Source organism: Peromyscus leucopus, chromosome 1, assembly GCF_004664715.2.
Source record: "Peromyscus leucopus breed LL Stock chromosome 1, UCI_PerLeu_2.1, whole genome shotgun sequence".
Classification (NCBI taxonomy): domain Eukaryota; kingdom Metazoa; phylum Chordata; class Mammalia; order Rodentia; family Cricetidae; genus Peromyscus; species Peromyscus leucopus.
In genome coordinates this window covers 173,225,470-173,243,214 of record NC_051063.1, presented here as the reverse complement: position 1 = coordinate 173,243,214, position 17,745 = coordinate 173,225,470, and the positions used below count along the sequence as shown (strand labels likewise).

The window sequence follows — 17,745 nt, the reverse complement described above, 5'->3', positions numbered from 1 at the left end:
TGCCGCCCGCGCCCGCAGCCCCCCAGGCCCCCACTAGCGGCTGCCTCCGCTTCTTATCACCGGCCCCCCGCCCTGAACAGGGCCTTGGGAGGGGGGCTCGGCCCTCCGCATCTGTGGGGAGCCCCCAAGGAAGGGCACAGGGAGGGTGTCCGGTCCCCTCTGCACCCCACGGGCTCAGCCAAGTGCCGGCTTCGGGTGATCTTTGAGAGACCAGGACCCCACCCCTCAGTTCTCCATCCCAGACCCCCCACCCACCCACCCACCCACCCTCTCCACCCTGCTCTCCCCCCCCCCCCGGTCCTCCCAGCTCTGTCAGCGCTCTCCCCCCCCAGCCCCCTCCCGCTTCCCTCCCCGCCGCTCCCCTCCCCCTCCTCACCGCCCCCTCCCCTCCCCCTCCCTCCCCTCCCCCTCCCCGCCCCCCCACCATGAGGATGATGGCCGCCGGCGCGGTGCACGGCCTCTTCACGGCCTCCGCGGCCCCGCAGCCGCCGCCGCCCCCGCCGCCGCCGCCGCCGCCGCAGCCCCAGCCTCCCCAGCAGCCGTCGCCGCCGCCACAGCAGCCGCCGCCGCCGCCGCAGCCGCCGCAGCAGCAGCAGCAGCCGCCGCCCCAGGCCCCCCCCATGGAGCCCGAGGCCCCGGATTCCCGCAAGAGGCCCCTCGAGACGCCCCCCGAGGTGGTCTGCACCAAGCGCAGCAACACGGGAGGTGAGGCAGGGCTGCGGGACCGTGGCGTGGGGCGTAGAGGGGGGGGAGGAATCGCGCGCCGAAGGGGGCATCGCCGTCCTCCATCATCCCCCCCCCCATCCCTGGCTGGCAGGTGCAAGTGCTCCGGGGAGGGGAGGGGCGGTCCTCCGCGAGGAGCTGGGGACCCGGACGGACCCCTTTCTCTTGTCGCCGAGGCCCCTGGGGCTGAGAGCTTTGTCTGCGATGAGAGGGGCTGGGGGGGGAGGGGGTGGTAAGTGTCCTTGTGGTGTGGGGGGGAGTTACGGATGAGGGGCGTGGGTCCCTTCTGGGCCAGTGTGTCCTTGAGGGGTGTGTGATGTGACCCTTTCGGGGCAGGGGTGTTCCCCCGGGTTTGCGTGTCCCGGTTGGGGGAGGGGAAGGAGTAGAGACAGGCCTGCCGACCGACCGACCGACCGGGAGCTTCTGAACCTCCCTCCCTGGGGATGTCCTGAGCAAGGGCTGTTCCGGAAAGGGGCGGGTGTGGACAGTATGCGGGGCCGTGCGTGGGGACAAGCTGGGTGGGTGTGTTGGGTGACAGGGAGGAACGGGTGGGTGTGTAAAGCTGGAGGGGAAGATGGAAGGGCAGGACAGGTGTGTGGATCTGTGAGGGTCCTGTAGGGCCTGGGTGTGTGACATTAAGAGACCATGGATATGGCAGGGTAGGGGGTGTGAGTATGTATGTGAAAGACGGGGCTGAACACAAGACCCTCCGGGGTGGGTGTGTGACAAGAGAAGGGATGTGCTTGTCACTCCGGAGGGGGCTCTTGACACACGAGTGAGAGGGGTGTGTGTGACGTGCAAGGGGGTGTGTGTAGGGAGGCAGAAAGGATGGACGCTGGGTGTGAACCATGAGAATATGTGTGGACTGGGGGGACAGGGGTTCGTTCTACATGTGGGGTACCAGTGCGTATGGATGGGGTGGAGTGGGACCAGGAGAAGCTGGTGCAGGGATGTGACAAGGAAAAAGGGTGTGGGTGTGACTCCAGAGAGGCTATGGTTGGGCGTGACACATGGAGGTGTGCAACGGTGACATCAGAGGGGGTGTGTAACTGGGGGTGGTGGGGGTACGAAAAGAGAAAGCTGGGGCTCGTGGCTGGGTGAAACCCATTGAGGGTGTGTTCACCAGGAGAGCGAAAAATGGAGTTCCAAGTGACTTAGGGATGTATGCTCAGGACACCCTGGATCCGGGAGATATGCGACACCCAAATGTGTGTAGATGTGTAACGCGGGGAGGTGTGTGTAGAAGAGCTGGGTGTGTTACACACCAGAGATGGGTGGGGGAGATGCAGGGGGTGACAGCATGGGTGTGCATGTGTGTATGAGGCAGCTCCATGTTAGATACCTCGGAGACACGTAGGCTGCACAAAACGGACCCTCTGTGTGTGCCGTCTGTGAGAGGTGTGTGTGTGTGTGCACAGCAGAAAAGGCTAAGCAGGGGACCCGAGGCGCTGTCCTCGATGCCAGTGGGGACAGGAAACAAGTGGGACATGGGAGAAGCGAGGATCTTCAGAGCTCTCCGGCTCTCTGATAGGAAGGAGACCCCCAGAATAGACAGATTCTCCCTCGTGATCCCAAAACCCCCTCTTCATCTTGTTTGAACAAGGAGCGCATATAACCTCCCTCCAGCTAGGCTCAGCAGCAGTCAGGTGCCGACTCCCCATGCCTCCCCTGGAATAAACGGGAGTCCCTTCCTTCTTTCTCTCTCCCCAGGCCCCCTCACCTCAAGCCAGGTGGGACAGGATTCCAAGTTCCCTGGGATGCCTGGGAGGGTGCTCAGCAGAAATTGAAGGAAAGGGAAGTTGGGGGAGGGGTGAGAGAGAATTTCCTGCCTGTCTTCCTGCCCCCACCCCTAGCACAAACATGAAAATGTCCAAAGCCGGCTTCCTTTCTTCCTTCCTGCCCTGGTGCTGATGCCAGTCCCAGTAAGGATCAGGGACCCAGATCTGGCTAGGCGGCAATTGCCGTGCGTGGCCGCTGGTGACCGTCCCTTCCAGTGCTGCTGTGGCAGGCTCTGAGATCCAGGTGAATTTCTCAATTCAACCCTCTGAAGGGAGTATTGAAGGTGTGTGGTGTGTGTGTGTGTGTGTGTGTGTGTGTGTGTGTGTGTGTGTGTGTGTGTTAGCCAGTGAGGGAAACTGAGACTCAGTGAGATGAAACAGCTTATCCAAGGTCACAGGGCTCCTAAGTGGCAGATCCAGAATTTATTGAACCCTGGACTGATTGGTTGCAGGTCATGGAGACTTAATCACTGGGATTTCATGTTTCCTTCTACAGTGGCAAAACTAAGTGGAGTCTTTAGGAACTATAACCTGCAGACCCTCCCCTACCTCCAGACCGTATTTGGGGAAACCGAGGCCAGGAGATACAAAAAAGCGGTCCTCTACTGAGAGAAATAGTCTGGAGCAAGGCAAATGTCGGTGACTTTGATCTCAGATTTGTTAGTTCCTTTCAGTGGAGGACCGTGGTGGCTGTGGGATGCTTGGCCAACCTCTCCCTCTTTCTGCGCCTCTGTGTCCCCAGTTTCTAAATGCACGCATGACAATAACGATATTGATAATGTCATAATGGCTCGCATATCATTGCTTAATGTCAGACATGCAATTCCATCTCATTCTCCCAACATGCTGTGATGTAAAAATACCAATAAATTATAATCACGGCTAACATTTATGGTACCAAGAAGTATTATGGAAACTATTGGATATGGGTCATTGAATACTTCCGATTCTGTTACCCATCTTTCAAATGAACGCTGAAGCACAGAGAGGTTTGGGAACTTGGGCAGGATCACTCAGCTAAGAAGAAGCAGGACTATGATTTGAACTAGGGAGGCCGGCTCCACGGTGTGGACAGATTCTATGGAGGATGCCTTGTTCAGAGAGGACACTGAGGTTCAGAGTGGTGGAGGACTCTACCAGGGCATCACAGGTGATAACAGACCAAACAAACCTTGTTGTTAGGGGCATTGGGGGGGGGGCAGGAACTAGTGGCCTTTCTGGCTGGTGTCTGGAAACCTGGCTGTCTGACAAATGTCACTGGAGGGAAAGGAGGTTACTCAGAGCAAGAGGACTCCAGTGAAGAGATTGGAAGAAAATCCAGCCTTGGGAGTTATTTGAAAAAAAAAAAATCAAAGAAACTGCCTGTAATCCCAGCTATGGAGAGGCTAGCGTGGGATGACTGGAGATTGAAGGTCAACCTGGGCTACATAGCCAGACCCTGTCTCAAAATAAAAAAGTAAAATGAATAAACAAATAAAAAATGGAGCTAGGGATGTAGCTCAATTATGGAACCTTTGCCTAGAATCCTCTAGTGGGGGCCTGGATGCATGTCACAGTGGTAGATCCCCTGCCTAGAACCCCCCAGTGAGGGGCTGGGGGTGTGGCTCAGTGGTAGAGCCCCTGCCTAGAATCCCCCAGTGAGGGGCTGGGGGTGTGGCTCAGTGGTAGAGCCCCTGCCTAGAATCCCCCAGTGAGGGGCTGGGGTGTGGCTCAGTGGTAGAGCCCCTGCCTAGAATCCCCCAGTGAGGGGCTGGGGTGTGGCTCAGTGGAAGAGCCCCTGCCTAGAATCCCCCAGTGAGGGGCTGGGGGTGTGGCTCAGTGGTAGAGCCCCTGCCTAGAATCCCCATGAGGGGCTGGGGTGTGGCTCAGTGGTAGAGCCCCTGCCTAGAATCCCCACCCAGTGAGGGGCTGTGGGTGTGGCTCAACAATCAAATGCCTGCCCAGCATGTGCAAGGCACTGAGCTTTATACCCAGTACCAAGGTTTTGTTTTTTTTTTTGGGGGGGGGGGTGACACCTGTCTGGTAGACTTAAGAGTGTCCCCAGAAAGAGCCTCAAGTGGCCTAGCTGGTACAGGGGCTTTCTGCACAAGCCTGGCCATGTGGATGTGATTCCTGGATCCCAGGCAAAGGCAAAAGGAGAGACACACCTGCAAAAAGCTGCCCTCTCCCCTTCTTGCACACATCGTGGCACATGAGCGCACACATACATCATGTACACACACAATAATAAAAAGTAAGTGTAAGAGTGTCACCTATTGTGCAGGCTGTAATTCTTTTTTTTTTGGGGGGGGGGGTTTGAGACAGGGTTTCTCTGTGTAGTTTTGCGCCTTTCCTGGGTCTCGCTCTGTAGACCAGGCTGGCCTCGAACTCACAAAGATCTACCTGCCTCTGCCTCCCAAGTGCTGGGATTAAAGGCGTGTGCCACCACCACCCAGTGCAGGCTGTAATTCTTAAGTTTTAACTTCAGTGACCAGATCATCTTACCTGGCCCACCATCGGCAGGCACAGACATATCTCACACCCCAGGAGCTCCCCACCCAGATCTCAACCCCAGAGTCCCTGACCCCAAACACACACACACACACACACACACACACACACACAGAGAGAGAGAGAGAGAGAGAGAGAGAGAGAGAGAGAGGCCACCAGGACAAAAGCCCTGGATGGACAGAGGCTGGAGAGATGGCTCAGCAGTTAAGAGCGTGTGTTCTCGCAGAGGACCCAGGTTCAATCCTCAGCGCCTGCACAGTGGCTCACGACCGGTTGTAACTATAGTTCCTGGGGATTCAATGCCTTCTTCTGACTTCTGAGGGCACTAGGTAATGCATGTGGTGCACATGAGACATTTTTTAAAAGATATTTTATGTCTTTGAGTGTTTTGCTCACATGTGCTCACTTAAGCAAATCACTTAATACATATAAAATATATAAATCTAAAACTAAGAAAAAAAAAGTCATGGAAGGAAAACTTCCTTGCCAGGTTCAAAGCATATCACCACCGTGTATTTGGCATGGGACTCTTAACAAGGGATTTCAATGCTCCAAACCTCAGTCTCCCTTCTGGAAAATGGGGTCAGCAGGATTCACTGCTCTAGATAAACTGACTGGTCTGGGTGGTTCCGTCTAGTTACTGAAATTCCCTGTGCGAGCCAGACATGGTGAGCCGTGTTGGTAGCCCCCCGACTTCCCCCAGCATCCATATAGGTTCTGAGAATCCAAAGTCCAGTCCTCTTGCTGGAGCGTATTATCACTACCCCATCATGGCTTCTAACTCTGCCACCAAGAATATGGAAGAATAATCCTTTTTTAAATTATTTTTATTTTAAATGTGTGTGTGTGTGTGTGTGTGTGTGTGTGTGTGTGTGTGTGTGTGTGTGCATATGCTCATGTGTGTGGGTGCCCTCAGAGGCCAGAGGTATGGGATCCCTGCCTGGAGCTGGGGCTCCTAGCAGTTGTAAGCCGCCAGATGTGGGTACTGGCAACCAAACTCCAAATATTTGCAAAAACAGTAACTGGCTTGCCATCTCTTTAGTCCCAGAATAACCTTTTTTTTTTTTTTTTTTTTTTTTCTTAAGTGAGACTTGCCCAAGGGGGCTTTACCCTTGCTTTTTGTCTGGTTTGTTTTGTTTACAGTCGTATTACATTTATTCATTCAAGTGGATGGGGCACATCAGGTCAGCTTATGGAAGCTGGTTCTTTCCTTCCACAGTATGGGTCCCAGTCATCAAACTCAGGTCTTCGGATCCGGGGGCGGGCACCTCCGTTTGATAAGCCACCCTGCCAGCCCCACCCCTTCCTCCCCTCCTCTTTTCTTCTATTTTGGTATGCTGTGGAATTGAACCCAGGACTTCACATAGGCTAGGCAGGTGCTCTACCCCTGTGCTACATCTCCAGGCCCACTGCACCGATCTCTCAGTCTCTCTAAGAGCATCACACCTTCAGGATGTTACTCTGAGCAGGCACAATCCAGACAGGCTGCTCTTCTGCACAAGCTAGCACATGATCATTCATGAAGAGACCCAAATGCCTTGCTGCCCCACCCCTCCCCAGCACATGCTTCCACACCATGCCCTCGATGTTTCTTGGCTTCCCCCAGTAACCCCCCACCACCACCAATGCTTCCTGTGACATGCTCAAACTCACACCCTGGGCTCCTCTTGCCTTTGTATAACACATCAACTCCCCCAGCCCTAGCCCCCACCACGAACAGGTACCATGAGGACAACACCCCAACTTTGGCTCCCTCTAGACATGGTATCACCCAAAACAACCTCGCTAACGTGTGTGCTTCTTTGACCCCATGTGCATGCTCGTGTGTGTGTGTGTGTGTGTGTGTGTGTGTGTGTGTGTGTGCACCTATGTGTATGCATGGAGGCCAGAGGAAGATCTCCAGTATCCTCTCTATTACCTTCTGTCTTATTGAGTTGGAGGTCTCTGCTTGAACATAGATCTCGATTATTTTCGGCTAGGGTGACAGCAGGCAAGTGCCAGCCAGCTTCCCGTCTCCACCCACCACAGCACTGGGTTTGAGGCATACTTGAGTGTGAGACTTTTTGTATAGGTGCTAGAATCCCATGGTTGCACAGAAAATACTTTCAACCACTGAGCTGTCTCTCCAGTCCCAAATGTTTTCTGGCTTATATGCATGTGTGTGAGCGGTGTTTTGTTTTGTATCAAGACAGAGTTTTGCTGTGTAGCCCTAACTAGCCTGGGTGGTGTGGCCCAGCTTGGCTTTGAACTTGCGGCAGTCCTCTGGAGTACTGAGATTTGAGACGTGTGCCACTACGTCAGCCTGGGCTCTAATTTTGTCACTGGTGACCCCTGGGGAACTAAGCCACCTTACAGGATCCACTCGGTGGCAATGTCCCACTCTTGCCTGGAGAGTCCAGATCTCTTGGGTAGGCCAGATTTCTCTGTAAGGCAGTGTACTGGGTGAGTGTACCGGAAGCATCGTCAAGGGAGATGGGCGTGAAAGGAAGTGTTGGCCGGGGGCCTGGTAAGCAGGAGGGGCCAGCTTTGTCTTGAGGTGGCCATGCTTGACACTGCAGCCCCGGAGGAGACCAGCAAGAGGGGCGTGGGAGCTTTCCTCATCAACTTCTCTGTCACTCTGTCACTGTCACTGGGCTCTGGGAGCTGTGTGGACGAGTGTGAGTCCTGGCCTCTGGCCTGTCTTCCTCACGGGCACAGAAAGCTCAGCATTGGCTGTTCAGACAGGGAAAGGCCTGTGAGGTCTCCGGGTTCCAGGTTCAGCCAAGGTCAACGTCTCTGCCTTTGCTGTAGGAAACAGAGGCTTGGCTCCTTCCCAAAAGAGGTGGACTCCATAGTGTGCTGTGCCCCAAACAGGGAGGCTAGGTGGAAGTTTCTAGAAAGGACAGGTGACAGACAGAGGTCCACAGTGGGGACTTCTGGAGTTCCTATTTTTGAGTTTCTATGGTCAGGAGGCCTCATCACCCACAAGTGTTTTTATGTTCTTCTTGACTATCGTGAGTTTATGTTGATACACTGAAAGAGGTAAAGCCATTTGTAATTATTGGCAGTGGTTTTTAAATCTCATCCCAACTCTTTTGGTGGGCTATTTTCTTTGAGTTAATACTGTGTGAGTGTGTGTGTGTGTGTGTGTGTGTGTGTGTGTGTGTATGAAACAATGAGTTTTATTATGAATGTTTAACATTTTAAATTACATGTATTCATTCACGGTGTGTGTGTGTGTGTGGGTGGCTGGGTATGTATGCCGCAGCACACATGTGGAGATCTGAGAACAGTGGTTGTTAGGCTTGGGGGTAAATGCCTTCACCTGCTGAGGCATCTCGCTGGCCCCTCGTTATGACGTTTCCATGAGTCTATCACGTAGATGATAGATGAGGGGGTAGGTGGATGGATGGATGGATGATACATACATATACACGATACATATATGTATAATTTGAGATAGGGCCTTATGTAGTCCAGGCTCACCTTAAGCTCTCTAAGTAGCCCAGCATGACCTTGAACTCCTGATCCTCCTATTTCCACCTCCCAAATGCTGACGTTACAGGTGTGTGCCACTGTGCCCGGTTTACTGGGGACCAGGTTGGACGTGGGCATCCCACGGGCTAGCCGAGCATCCTGCCTTTGAATACATCCGCCCTCCCAGGAATTAGATGGATCCTGCATCTGAGAGAAACTAGCTATATTTTTGCTTCGTGTTGGGTTTTTGTTCCTTGTTTTTCTCGTCAGAGACAGAGTCTCATGTGGGGTAGGTAGACCCGCAGCTCTCTCCGCAGTCCGGGCTCGCGTTATCCTGATCCTCCTGTTCACGCTTCAGTGGGGCTGGGATTAGAGGTGTGCCCCATCAGGTCCTGTTGTGGTAGCTGTCTCCCTTCCGCCACAGTTGTTTGTTTTAATTACATTTATTTGGTTAATTACTTATTCACTTAGGGTGTTGGGTGTGTGTGTGTGTGTGTGCGCGCGCGCGCGCGTGCCTGTGCGGTGGGGCACAAGTCGGGGTCACAGGACTGCTTGAGGAGCTGATTCTCTCCTTCCCCGCAGTGGGACTGAGGACTCGAACTCCAGTGGTCAAGTTGGAGGCAAGCACCCTCACCCACTGAGCCATCTGGCCGGCCCGAGTTTCTTTGGTTGGTTTTTTAAAACCAGAAACTCCCTCTGCAACCCAGGCTGGGCTGGACATTTCAAATACTTCACCATCCTGAGTTCTAGGATCCAGGATGTGCACAGCCATGCCTGGCTTGAAATCTTTTGAGCCATCTCGCTGGTCCAGAATTTCCCCCCTGTCCATACAAGTGTTCATACGTCTTAAAAGTTTAAGGAAAAGGGGCTCCCTGCTGTATCCCCAGCATCTAATGCCAGCACGGGCCCCGAGCAGGTGTTCAAGGAAGGCTCGTTGCAGAAAGGGAAGGAAGAAGGAGAGGAGAAGGGAAGATGTCGTGATTCAGGGGTGCATAGGAGGGCAGAAATCAAGTTTACGACAGAAGAAAGCTGGAGAGAGCTGGTGATGGCTGAGCAGGTTAAATAAAAATACTTCCCACCCAGCTTGATGACCTGAGTTCACTCCCCAGGACCCACATGGTAGTTATTCTCTAACCTCCATACTCACACCACGGCACCCCTACAAACACACACACACACACACACACACACACACACACACACACACACACACACACACGGAGAGAGTAAACAAAATGTAATGACAACACTCTACAAAGGAAGGTACCAGAGAGATTTCCAGACAAGAGACTAGGCATGGGGTTGCCCTTGTATCAGAAGGCCTTCCCCAGGCAGGGTGGGAAAGTGCTGGCCTGTAACTCCAGCTATTCTGGAGACTGAGGCAAGGAGGACTGTGAGTTGAAGGTCATTCTGGATAACTCAGTTAGATCCTATCTCAAAATAAAAAATTTTTTAAAAGGCTGGAAATGTAACTCAGTGGTAGAGCACTTGCTTCAAATCTGCCCATGTAGGAGTTGGGGCATGGCTCAGTGGTAGAGCCCCTGCCTAGAATCCCCCATTGAGGGGATGGGGGTGTGGCTCAGTGGTAGAGCCCCTGCCTAGAATCCCCCAGTGAGGGGCTGGGGTGTGGCTCAGTGGTAGAGCCCCTGCCTAGAATCCCCCAGTGAGGGGCTGGGGTGTGGCTCAGTGGTAGAGCCCCTGCCTAGAATCCCCCAGTGAGGGGCTGGGGTGTGGCTCAGTGGTAGAGCCCCTGCCTAGAATCCCCCATTGAGGGGATGGGGGTGTGGCTCAGTGGTAGAGCCCCTGCCTAGAATCCCCCAGTGAGGGGCTGGGGCGTGGGTCAGTGATAGAGCCCCTGCCTAGAATCCCCCAGTGAGGGTGTGGCTCAGTGGTAGAGCACTTGTCTAGTATATAGGAGGCCCTGAGTTCAATCCAATTGTTAGTACCACAAAAAGAAAATAAAAGAACAGGTGAGATGGCTCAGCGGGTAAGACGGGCACTGCCGTGTGTGGTGACCTAAGGAGAGGTAAAGAACCGGCAGCTGCCCCAGATTGTCCTCTGACCTCCGTGTGTGCTGCATACATACAGAGAGAAGGTGGGCTAAAGAAGAAAAAATCAAAGAGGACATTTCCAAAATGTGGGTCACTGCTTGGGCAGACTAGATGATGAGGGACATAAAGTTCCCCCTCTTTCTCCTGCCTCCCAACCAAATCCCCAAACTTAAACACTGGCTTTCTACTCCCAGAGCACAGAGCACCCACCCATCATGTGCTGAGCACTGAAAGGTACTTTACTACAAGCTCTGGGAAGGCTGAGGCAGGAGGTTGGTGGTGCAGGCCTTTGATCCCAGCACTCCAGAGGCAGAGGCAGGAGGATCTCTGTGAGTTGGAGACCAGCCTGGTTTACAGAATGAGTTCCAGGACAGCCAGCCTCAAAAACAAACAATGGATGGTCATGATGATAGCAGCATATGGCGTGGATAAGTGCTGTGTGCCCAGAACATACTAGCTGCTTTTCGGGTCATTGTTGAGTGAATGATTATATCCCCTGGAAGTCAGTGCTACTGTGTCTTCAATTTTACTGTTAGGAAATTGAGGCTGGAAAAGAGGTGAGACAAAGTATCCAAAGCCATTTAGACTTTCAGTAACAAAATTCACACTTCATTTGTGATCGTCTGCCTGCTCCATATGGAAATCACCAGCTGGAGCTTGAGGGGTCACAGGACAGAGGGAATGAGGTGTGGACATCCCAGCTTTCAGAGATGATAGACACTTCTGAGCACCCAAAGGGAACCCGGGAGGGATAGTCATCATGATGCAGCCTGTCATTCCAGCACTTGAGTGACTGAGGCAGGAGGATTATGAATTTGAGGCCAGTCTAGGGTACATGGCTAAGCTGCATCAAAAAAAAAAAAAAAAAAGAGGAGGGGGGAGAAGAAAGTGAATTGAGCAGGGGTCCTGATGATGGATGAGAGGGCTCCCTGGGGTGGGGGGAGGTTAATTACCTAATAGGCTTAATGGTCTGATTAGGCCATTTTAAGAGGATTGCCTTGGGCTCAATAAAACCCTTTTATTCTTGACTTCCTCCTCATGCTTGGAAGGCCAGGTTCAGCCACTGTGCCCCACACCACCATACAAAACATATTAGGATCCCAGACCCCTCACTCTGAAGGACCCCTGCTGAGGTGGAAGAACTTAGCACCTACCCCATCCAGGTCAGCTTTCTATAGTTTGTGCAGGGCTAGAAGTGGAGCTCAGGACCTGGGACAGTAGGTGGACGCTCCACACTGGTGCACTCTGGGCAAGTTCTCTACCACTGAGCCACGCCCCCAAAGCCTCACTGGGGGATTCTAGGCAGGGGCTCTACCACTGAGCCACGTCCCCAGCCCCTCACTGGGGGATTCTAGGCAGGGGCTCTACCACTGAGCCACACCCCAGCCCCTCACTGGGGGATTCTAGGCAGGGGCTCTACCACTGAGCCACACCCCAGCCCCTCACTGGGGGATTCTAGGCAGGGGCTCCACCACTGAGCCACACCCCAGCCCCTCACTGGGGGATTCTAGGCAGGGGCTCTACCACTGAGCCACACCTCCCAATTGCAAATAACTATTTTCTTTTATGTGCTCTGGGAGGCAGCTTTGCTCACCCTACTACCATTTGGGGTTTTGTGTTTGATGGTTAAAAATAGGCATCCTATACTTAAAAGAAAAAGTTGAAATCCCTGGGGGATGGTAAAGCCCTTAAGCCTTGGAAGCAGAATGGCCCGACTCCCTTTCCTTTCCCACTTTTTATCCCAAGCCTCCTGTGTGCTGTTGATGGTGCAAGGGACACAGAGGTGCGCTCTGTGGGTGGGGTCCGTGTTGGCCCCATGTGACAAACTGCTCTGCTCTGGATGTATGAAGCAAGGTGGGGGGGGGGGCCTTCACGTCTCAGTGTTGCAGGAAAGGTTGTGAGAATAAGTAACATTGCAGTGAAGCCCCCCAAAATGAGAGGAAGTGCCAGGCAGAGAGCATCTGCAAAGGCCTTGAGGTGGGAGGGAACAGGTAATATCTGAAGAAATAGAAGGACAGTGAATCTGGTCCCCAAGGGTGATGAGGAAGCGAAGCTGAGACACAGGGCCATATCACAAAAGGCCTCCCACTGAAAAGGCTGTAGAATTTTCATCCTGGGAGCACCGAGGGCTAACTGTTGAGAAGTTAAAAGTTAGGTTAGAGATTTGCCTTAAGGATGCACTAACTAGGTGTTTCACGTGTGGCTGCGTTACTGAGAACATTGGTCTATAAGAATGACTGTCCAGAGGTCAGCAAGCTGGCTTAGCAGGAGCCCGTCGGTGGTGGCGCACGCCTTTAAATCTCAACACTAGGGAGGTAGAGGCAGATGGATCTCTGAGTTCGAGGCCAGCCTGGTCTACTAAGCGAGTTCCAGGACAGCCAGGGTTACACAGAGAAACCCTGTCTCAACAAAAACAAAACAAAGCAAGATGGCTCCATGGGTAAAGAGGCTTGCTGTCAAGCCTGAGGACCTGAGTTCAGTCCTCGGGTTCCTCACCGAGGGAGGAGAGAACTGACTCCCACAGGTTGTCCTCTGGCCTATGTAAGGTAAACCTTGCCCACACCACGAGTTCCAAACCCATAAGGAATCCTATCTCTTGTCTCCACACACGTGCAAACATGTATGCATTCCCCCCAACGGTGCACAAAGTGAAAATCTCCAATCCAGCCCTCATCGGTCCATTTCCCCGTCGTGGCTCCCTAAGTCAGTCCACTGCCCCTCGGGACCTCTTGTAACACCTGCCTCCTTCCCCTTTGCCCTTACGATCTGTTCCTGTCATAGGCATCAGAGGAATATTTTGTTTTGTCTTGTTTTCAAGATAGGGTCTCATATAGCGCAGGCTGGCCTCGAACTCATTGTGTAGCCAAGGATAACCCTGAACTCCTGCCTTTGCCCTCCCAAGTGCCAGGATCACAGGTGTGCACCATCACACTCAATTTATATGGTGCTGGGGATCGAACCCAGGGCTTCATGCATGCTAGGCAAGCACTCTGTTGTATTCATAGCCTAAAGCCAGGCATGGTGGCATGTGCTTTAATCCCAGCACTTAGGAGATGGATACAGTTGGATATCTATGAGCCTGGTCTACATAGTGAGTTCCAGGACAGTCAGGGCTACATAATAGAGAGAACTTGTCTCCCAAAAAAATATATTTTGCTTTTTATTTGTGTGTGTGTGTGCACATGTATGCACACACACCATAGCATGCTTTTGCAGACCAGAGGACAGCTTGCAGGAGTCAGTCCTCTCCTTCCACAATGTGGGTCCTGGGTATTGAACTGAAGTCCTCAGGCTTGGCAGCAAGCACCTCTCATCACTGAGCCATCTTGCTGGCCCCGGAGGAATGTTCTCAAATCTTGAATTAGTTCACACACCCTTGATCCTCCCATCCTGCTTGAGTAAGAGCCACAGACGTCACCGTGGCCCGAAAGCCTCACCACCGCACCAGCACCGTCTCCCTTTTCCCACCCACCAACCATCCACCGTTGGTTTTCCTAAGGACTCACGTACCGTCCACTCAGAGGCTCACTTTTGCCGTGCGGCTCCTCTCCTCCACTGTACCTCAGTGATAACAGACCAGGACATGGACTCCAGAACCAGGCTGAGTCCACATTCCAGCTCTGCATCCTACCAGCTCAGGGACTCTGGGAGGATTCCTTGTTAACCTTATTTCTCCCATCCGTAGAATGGGTTTCTTTTCAGGGACAGCGTGAAAATTAAAATAACTGATGTTTGTAAAGTACTTTGGGTGGAATTGAGCGTTTATCGGGTGCTGCACATGAGTGATGAATACACATGCCTACTCAGAGCTGGGCCGGGTGGCCAGAGGCCTGTCATCTCAGACCCTCTGAAAGCTGAGGCAGGAGAATCAACCCCCAAGTTCGATGCTTGCTTAGGATACAGAGTGATTTGAAAGCCAGCTCTAGGCAACCTGGTGAGACCCTGCCCCAAAAATTTTAAAGGGGACTGGGACATGGCTCAGTGGTAGAGCCCCTGCTTAGAATCCCCCAGTGAGGTGCTGGGGGCGTGGCTCAGTGGCAGAGCCCCTGTCTAGAATCCCCCAGTGAGGGGCTGGGGTGTGGCTCAGTGGTAGAGACCCTGCCTAGAATCCCCCAGTGAGGGGCTGGGGTGTGGCTCAGTGGTAGAGCACCTGCCTAGAATCCCCCAGTGAGGGGCTGGGGTGTGGCTCAGTGGTAGAGCCCCTACCTAGAATCCTCCAGTGAGGGACTGGGGGCGTGGTTCAGTGATAAAGTATTTGCAAGAGACCCTCAGTTCAATACCCAGTACCCTAAAACAGTAAAAGAAAGTGTGTGATGTTAAGGATGTGCATTTCGGTAGGCCTTCACGTCTGATCTTGTACTCCTCTGCCCTCCCCATTCTTTTTCCTGCTGCTTTTTGCTCTCATACCACTTCCTCCCGTCTTGCATGAACTCCAGGTCTTTCCTCTCTAGAAGAATGTAATTGTCCGAGCTCTAGCTTAGATTACTCCAATCCTCATGGCCTTATTTGCACACAGAGTGCAGGAAGCTTTTGCTGTTTCCCCGCATTCGTGCCAAGTATGTATACAGCAGGTGCTCAGTCACTGTTTGTTGAATGAATGAATGAGTCCTGAGGATGTGGTTTAGTCCACAGAGTGCTGGTCCAGCAGGCATGGAGCCCTGAGTTCCATCCCCAGCACCACATAAATTCAGTATCGTGGTGCACTCCTGTGATCCCAGTACTTGGGATGTGGTGTGGAGAGAGGAGGATTAGGAATTCAAGGCCATCCACAACTACATAATTTGAGTCCGTCCTGGACTGTGTGAGAGCCTGTCTCAAAAAAAAAAAAAAAAAAAAAAAAAAAAAATTGAATGTAGGTCAGGCATGGTGGTGCACAACCTCTAATCCCAGCGCTGGGGAGACAGAGGCAGGAAGATCTCTGTGAACTCGAGACCAGCCTGGTCTGCATAGTGTGTTCCAGACCAGCCAGGGGTTACATAGTGAGACTTTGTTGCAAAAACAAAAAAAAAAAAAAAAAAGAGTGAATGAGTGAGTGAGGGAAGCTGGTTTTGTGCTTGCTCTCTTTCTAACTGCTGTTGCCATGGTCATTACTACAGTGTGAAGCTGTGATCTGGGGGGTCCCATGCTGGGATCTTCCTGGAGGTGCCTTTCTAAAGTGGGACCCCTCCCTCGCTCACTGCCTCCTCCCCCTGTATGCCCTGCAGAGGAAGGCGAGTACTTCCTGAAGGTGCTCATCCCCAGTTACGCAGCCGGCTCCATCATCGGCAAAGGTGGCCAGACTATCGTGCAGCTGCAAAAGGAGACCGGAGCCACCATCAAGCTATCTAAGTCCAAAGACTTCTACCCAGGTAAGCCCCAGACCCGCCAGGTGCCTGAGCTCGACCTCGCTCTCTCCTCTCCACTTTCCTGGGACTGTGGGAATCATGGAGGGGGCCTGCCTTCCCTCCCCATAAAAGAGTCTGAGCTGCCTGCAACCCAAGGGGCCTGGCCTGAGCAGATGGGGGTGGGGGCAGGGCCAGACAATGAGCTGCTGCATATTCATGACCTCATTTGCATTATGCCAGGCAGTTGTGTCCCTTCCCACACACCTGCCGCCTCCGGTCAGTTGGAGCAGCCAGGGTGGGAGGGTGGCAGGTGTCATGGCTGGGTAGGGGCAGCCATCCCAATTACTTATACCCCTCTGTCCATTTGGACTTGTTACCCTCACTTGCATCCAATTTACTCTCCTCTGAGTTGTTTTGGAGAGGGGGCACTTTTTTATTTTTATCTTTTCTTTTCTTTTTCTTTTTTTTCATTGAGATAGTGCTTCACTTAGCCCAGGCTGGCCTGGAACTTCCTTAGGTAGTCAAGAGTGACCTTGAAATCATGTGGGGCCCATACGCGGTTTGTTTTCTTGGGGCATTTTGATTTTGTTTTTGCTTTTTGTTTTTCAAGACAGGGTTTCTCTGTGTAGCTCTGCGCCTTTCCTGGAACTCACTTGGTAGCCCAGGCTGGCCTCGAACTCACAGAGATCCGCCTGGCTCTGCCTCCCGAGTGCTGGGATTAAAGGCGTGCGCCACCACCGCCCGGCGCTTGGGGCATTTTGAAAGCGAGACTGTCTCACCCTGTAGCGCGTTCTGGCCTGTAGCTTCCAGTCCTTTCCCTGCCTCCCAGCGCGGGGATCACAGACGCGCGCCGCGCCGCTGTGCCCTGCCTGATGCTTCTCACAGAGCTGTTTCTGCGCATCCCATCTTCTGTGCCCTTCTGCCCCTCTCTGCTCTTGTCTCTAGGGATCTGTCTGCGTATCCCGTCTCCTGTCCTCTGAGGCTCTTATCTGGTCCATCTGTCTGTCCTTCTGTCTGCCATACCTTTCTGTCCTCCCATCTCTCTCTGTTTCCCTTCCCACCCACCTCAGAACTTCGTTTGACCAACTTAACAGCGACCCTCAGTGCGGTCAATCCTCCTTGGCTCCTGCCTCGGTTCACTTGTCTCTGCCTCCCTCTAGGTGTCTACCCTACAAAGTCTCGGCTTCCTGTGGCTGTTCTTTTCTTCACTGATTTCAGCCCAGCTCATTCCCTGCCTCTTCTTAGGCTCCATCTTGGTCTGTTGTGGGGCGTTTACCCGCCACCCCCACAGCTTCCCAGAGTTTTCTTGAGTGCGAGCAGCAGGAAATATTAGATAGAAGGATTTATAGCAGAGAATCTTGCGGAGATAAACAGATAGAAAATAAAGGAGAGCCTCGAGAGGGCCTGGAACCTATTCCAACGGGCCCGACTGTCTCTGGTCCAGGGTTTTTATAGAGACGCCAAGGGGTGGAGCAAAAGACCTCCTCCCCCAGCACAGCCAAGTGCAGGCCATCTCAGACACCTGCACTCAGGCCCGTGGTCCTGATCATCCTCTATTCGGACCTGCTGGGTAAAGCCACGAGGAACCCCAGAACGGGCTCCCACAGTCTGTCTTAACCACATGGTTTTTGTTTTGTTTTTGATAAGGTTCTAGGAAGCACAGTCTCACTTCATACGCACCACATAGCCAAGGATGACCTTGAACTCCTGGTCCTCCTGCTTCCACACCCAACAGGCTAGGATTACAGGCTCCACTGCCATTGTGTGAGATTTATGCAGTGCTGGGGATCAAACCCAGGGCTCCCTGTATGCTAGGTGCTCGCTCCGCCCCTGAGCTGCATCCCTAGCCCCCAACCCTCTACCCTCTCTAAGACCCTTCAAGGTCTGTCGCTCTCCTTTGCCCCCTCCCAAGAGCAGAGCCTG

General features: G+C 53.1%; 1 protein-coding gene across 1 annotated transcript in view; it reads left to right on the top strand.

The window, feature by feature from the left end:
- Positions 1-547: 547 nt before the first annotated feature.
- The window catches only part of Nova2 (NOVA alternative splicing regulator 2), a 34,338-nt gene continuing 17,140 nt past the window's right edge, over positions 548-17,745 (top strand). Inside the window, 2 exon segments of the mRNA XM_028856142.2 lie at positions 548-705; positions 15,703-15,846. Of these exon segments, the coding sequence (XP_028711975.1) occupies positions 621-705; positions 15,703-15,846 (229 nt within the window). The 5' untranslated portion in view covers positions 548-620.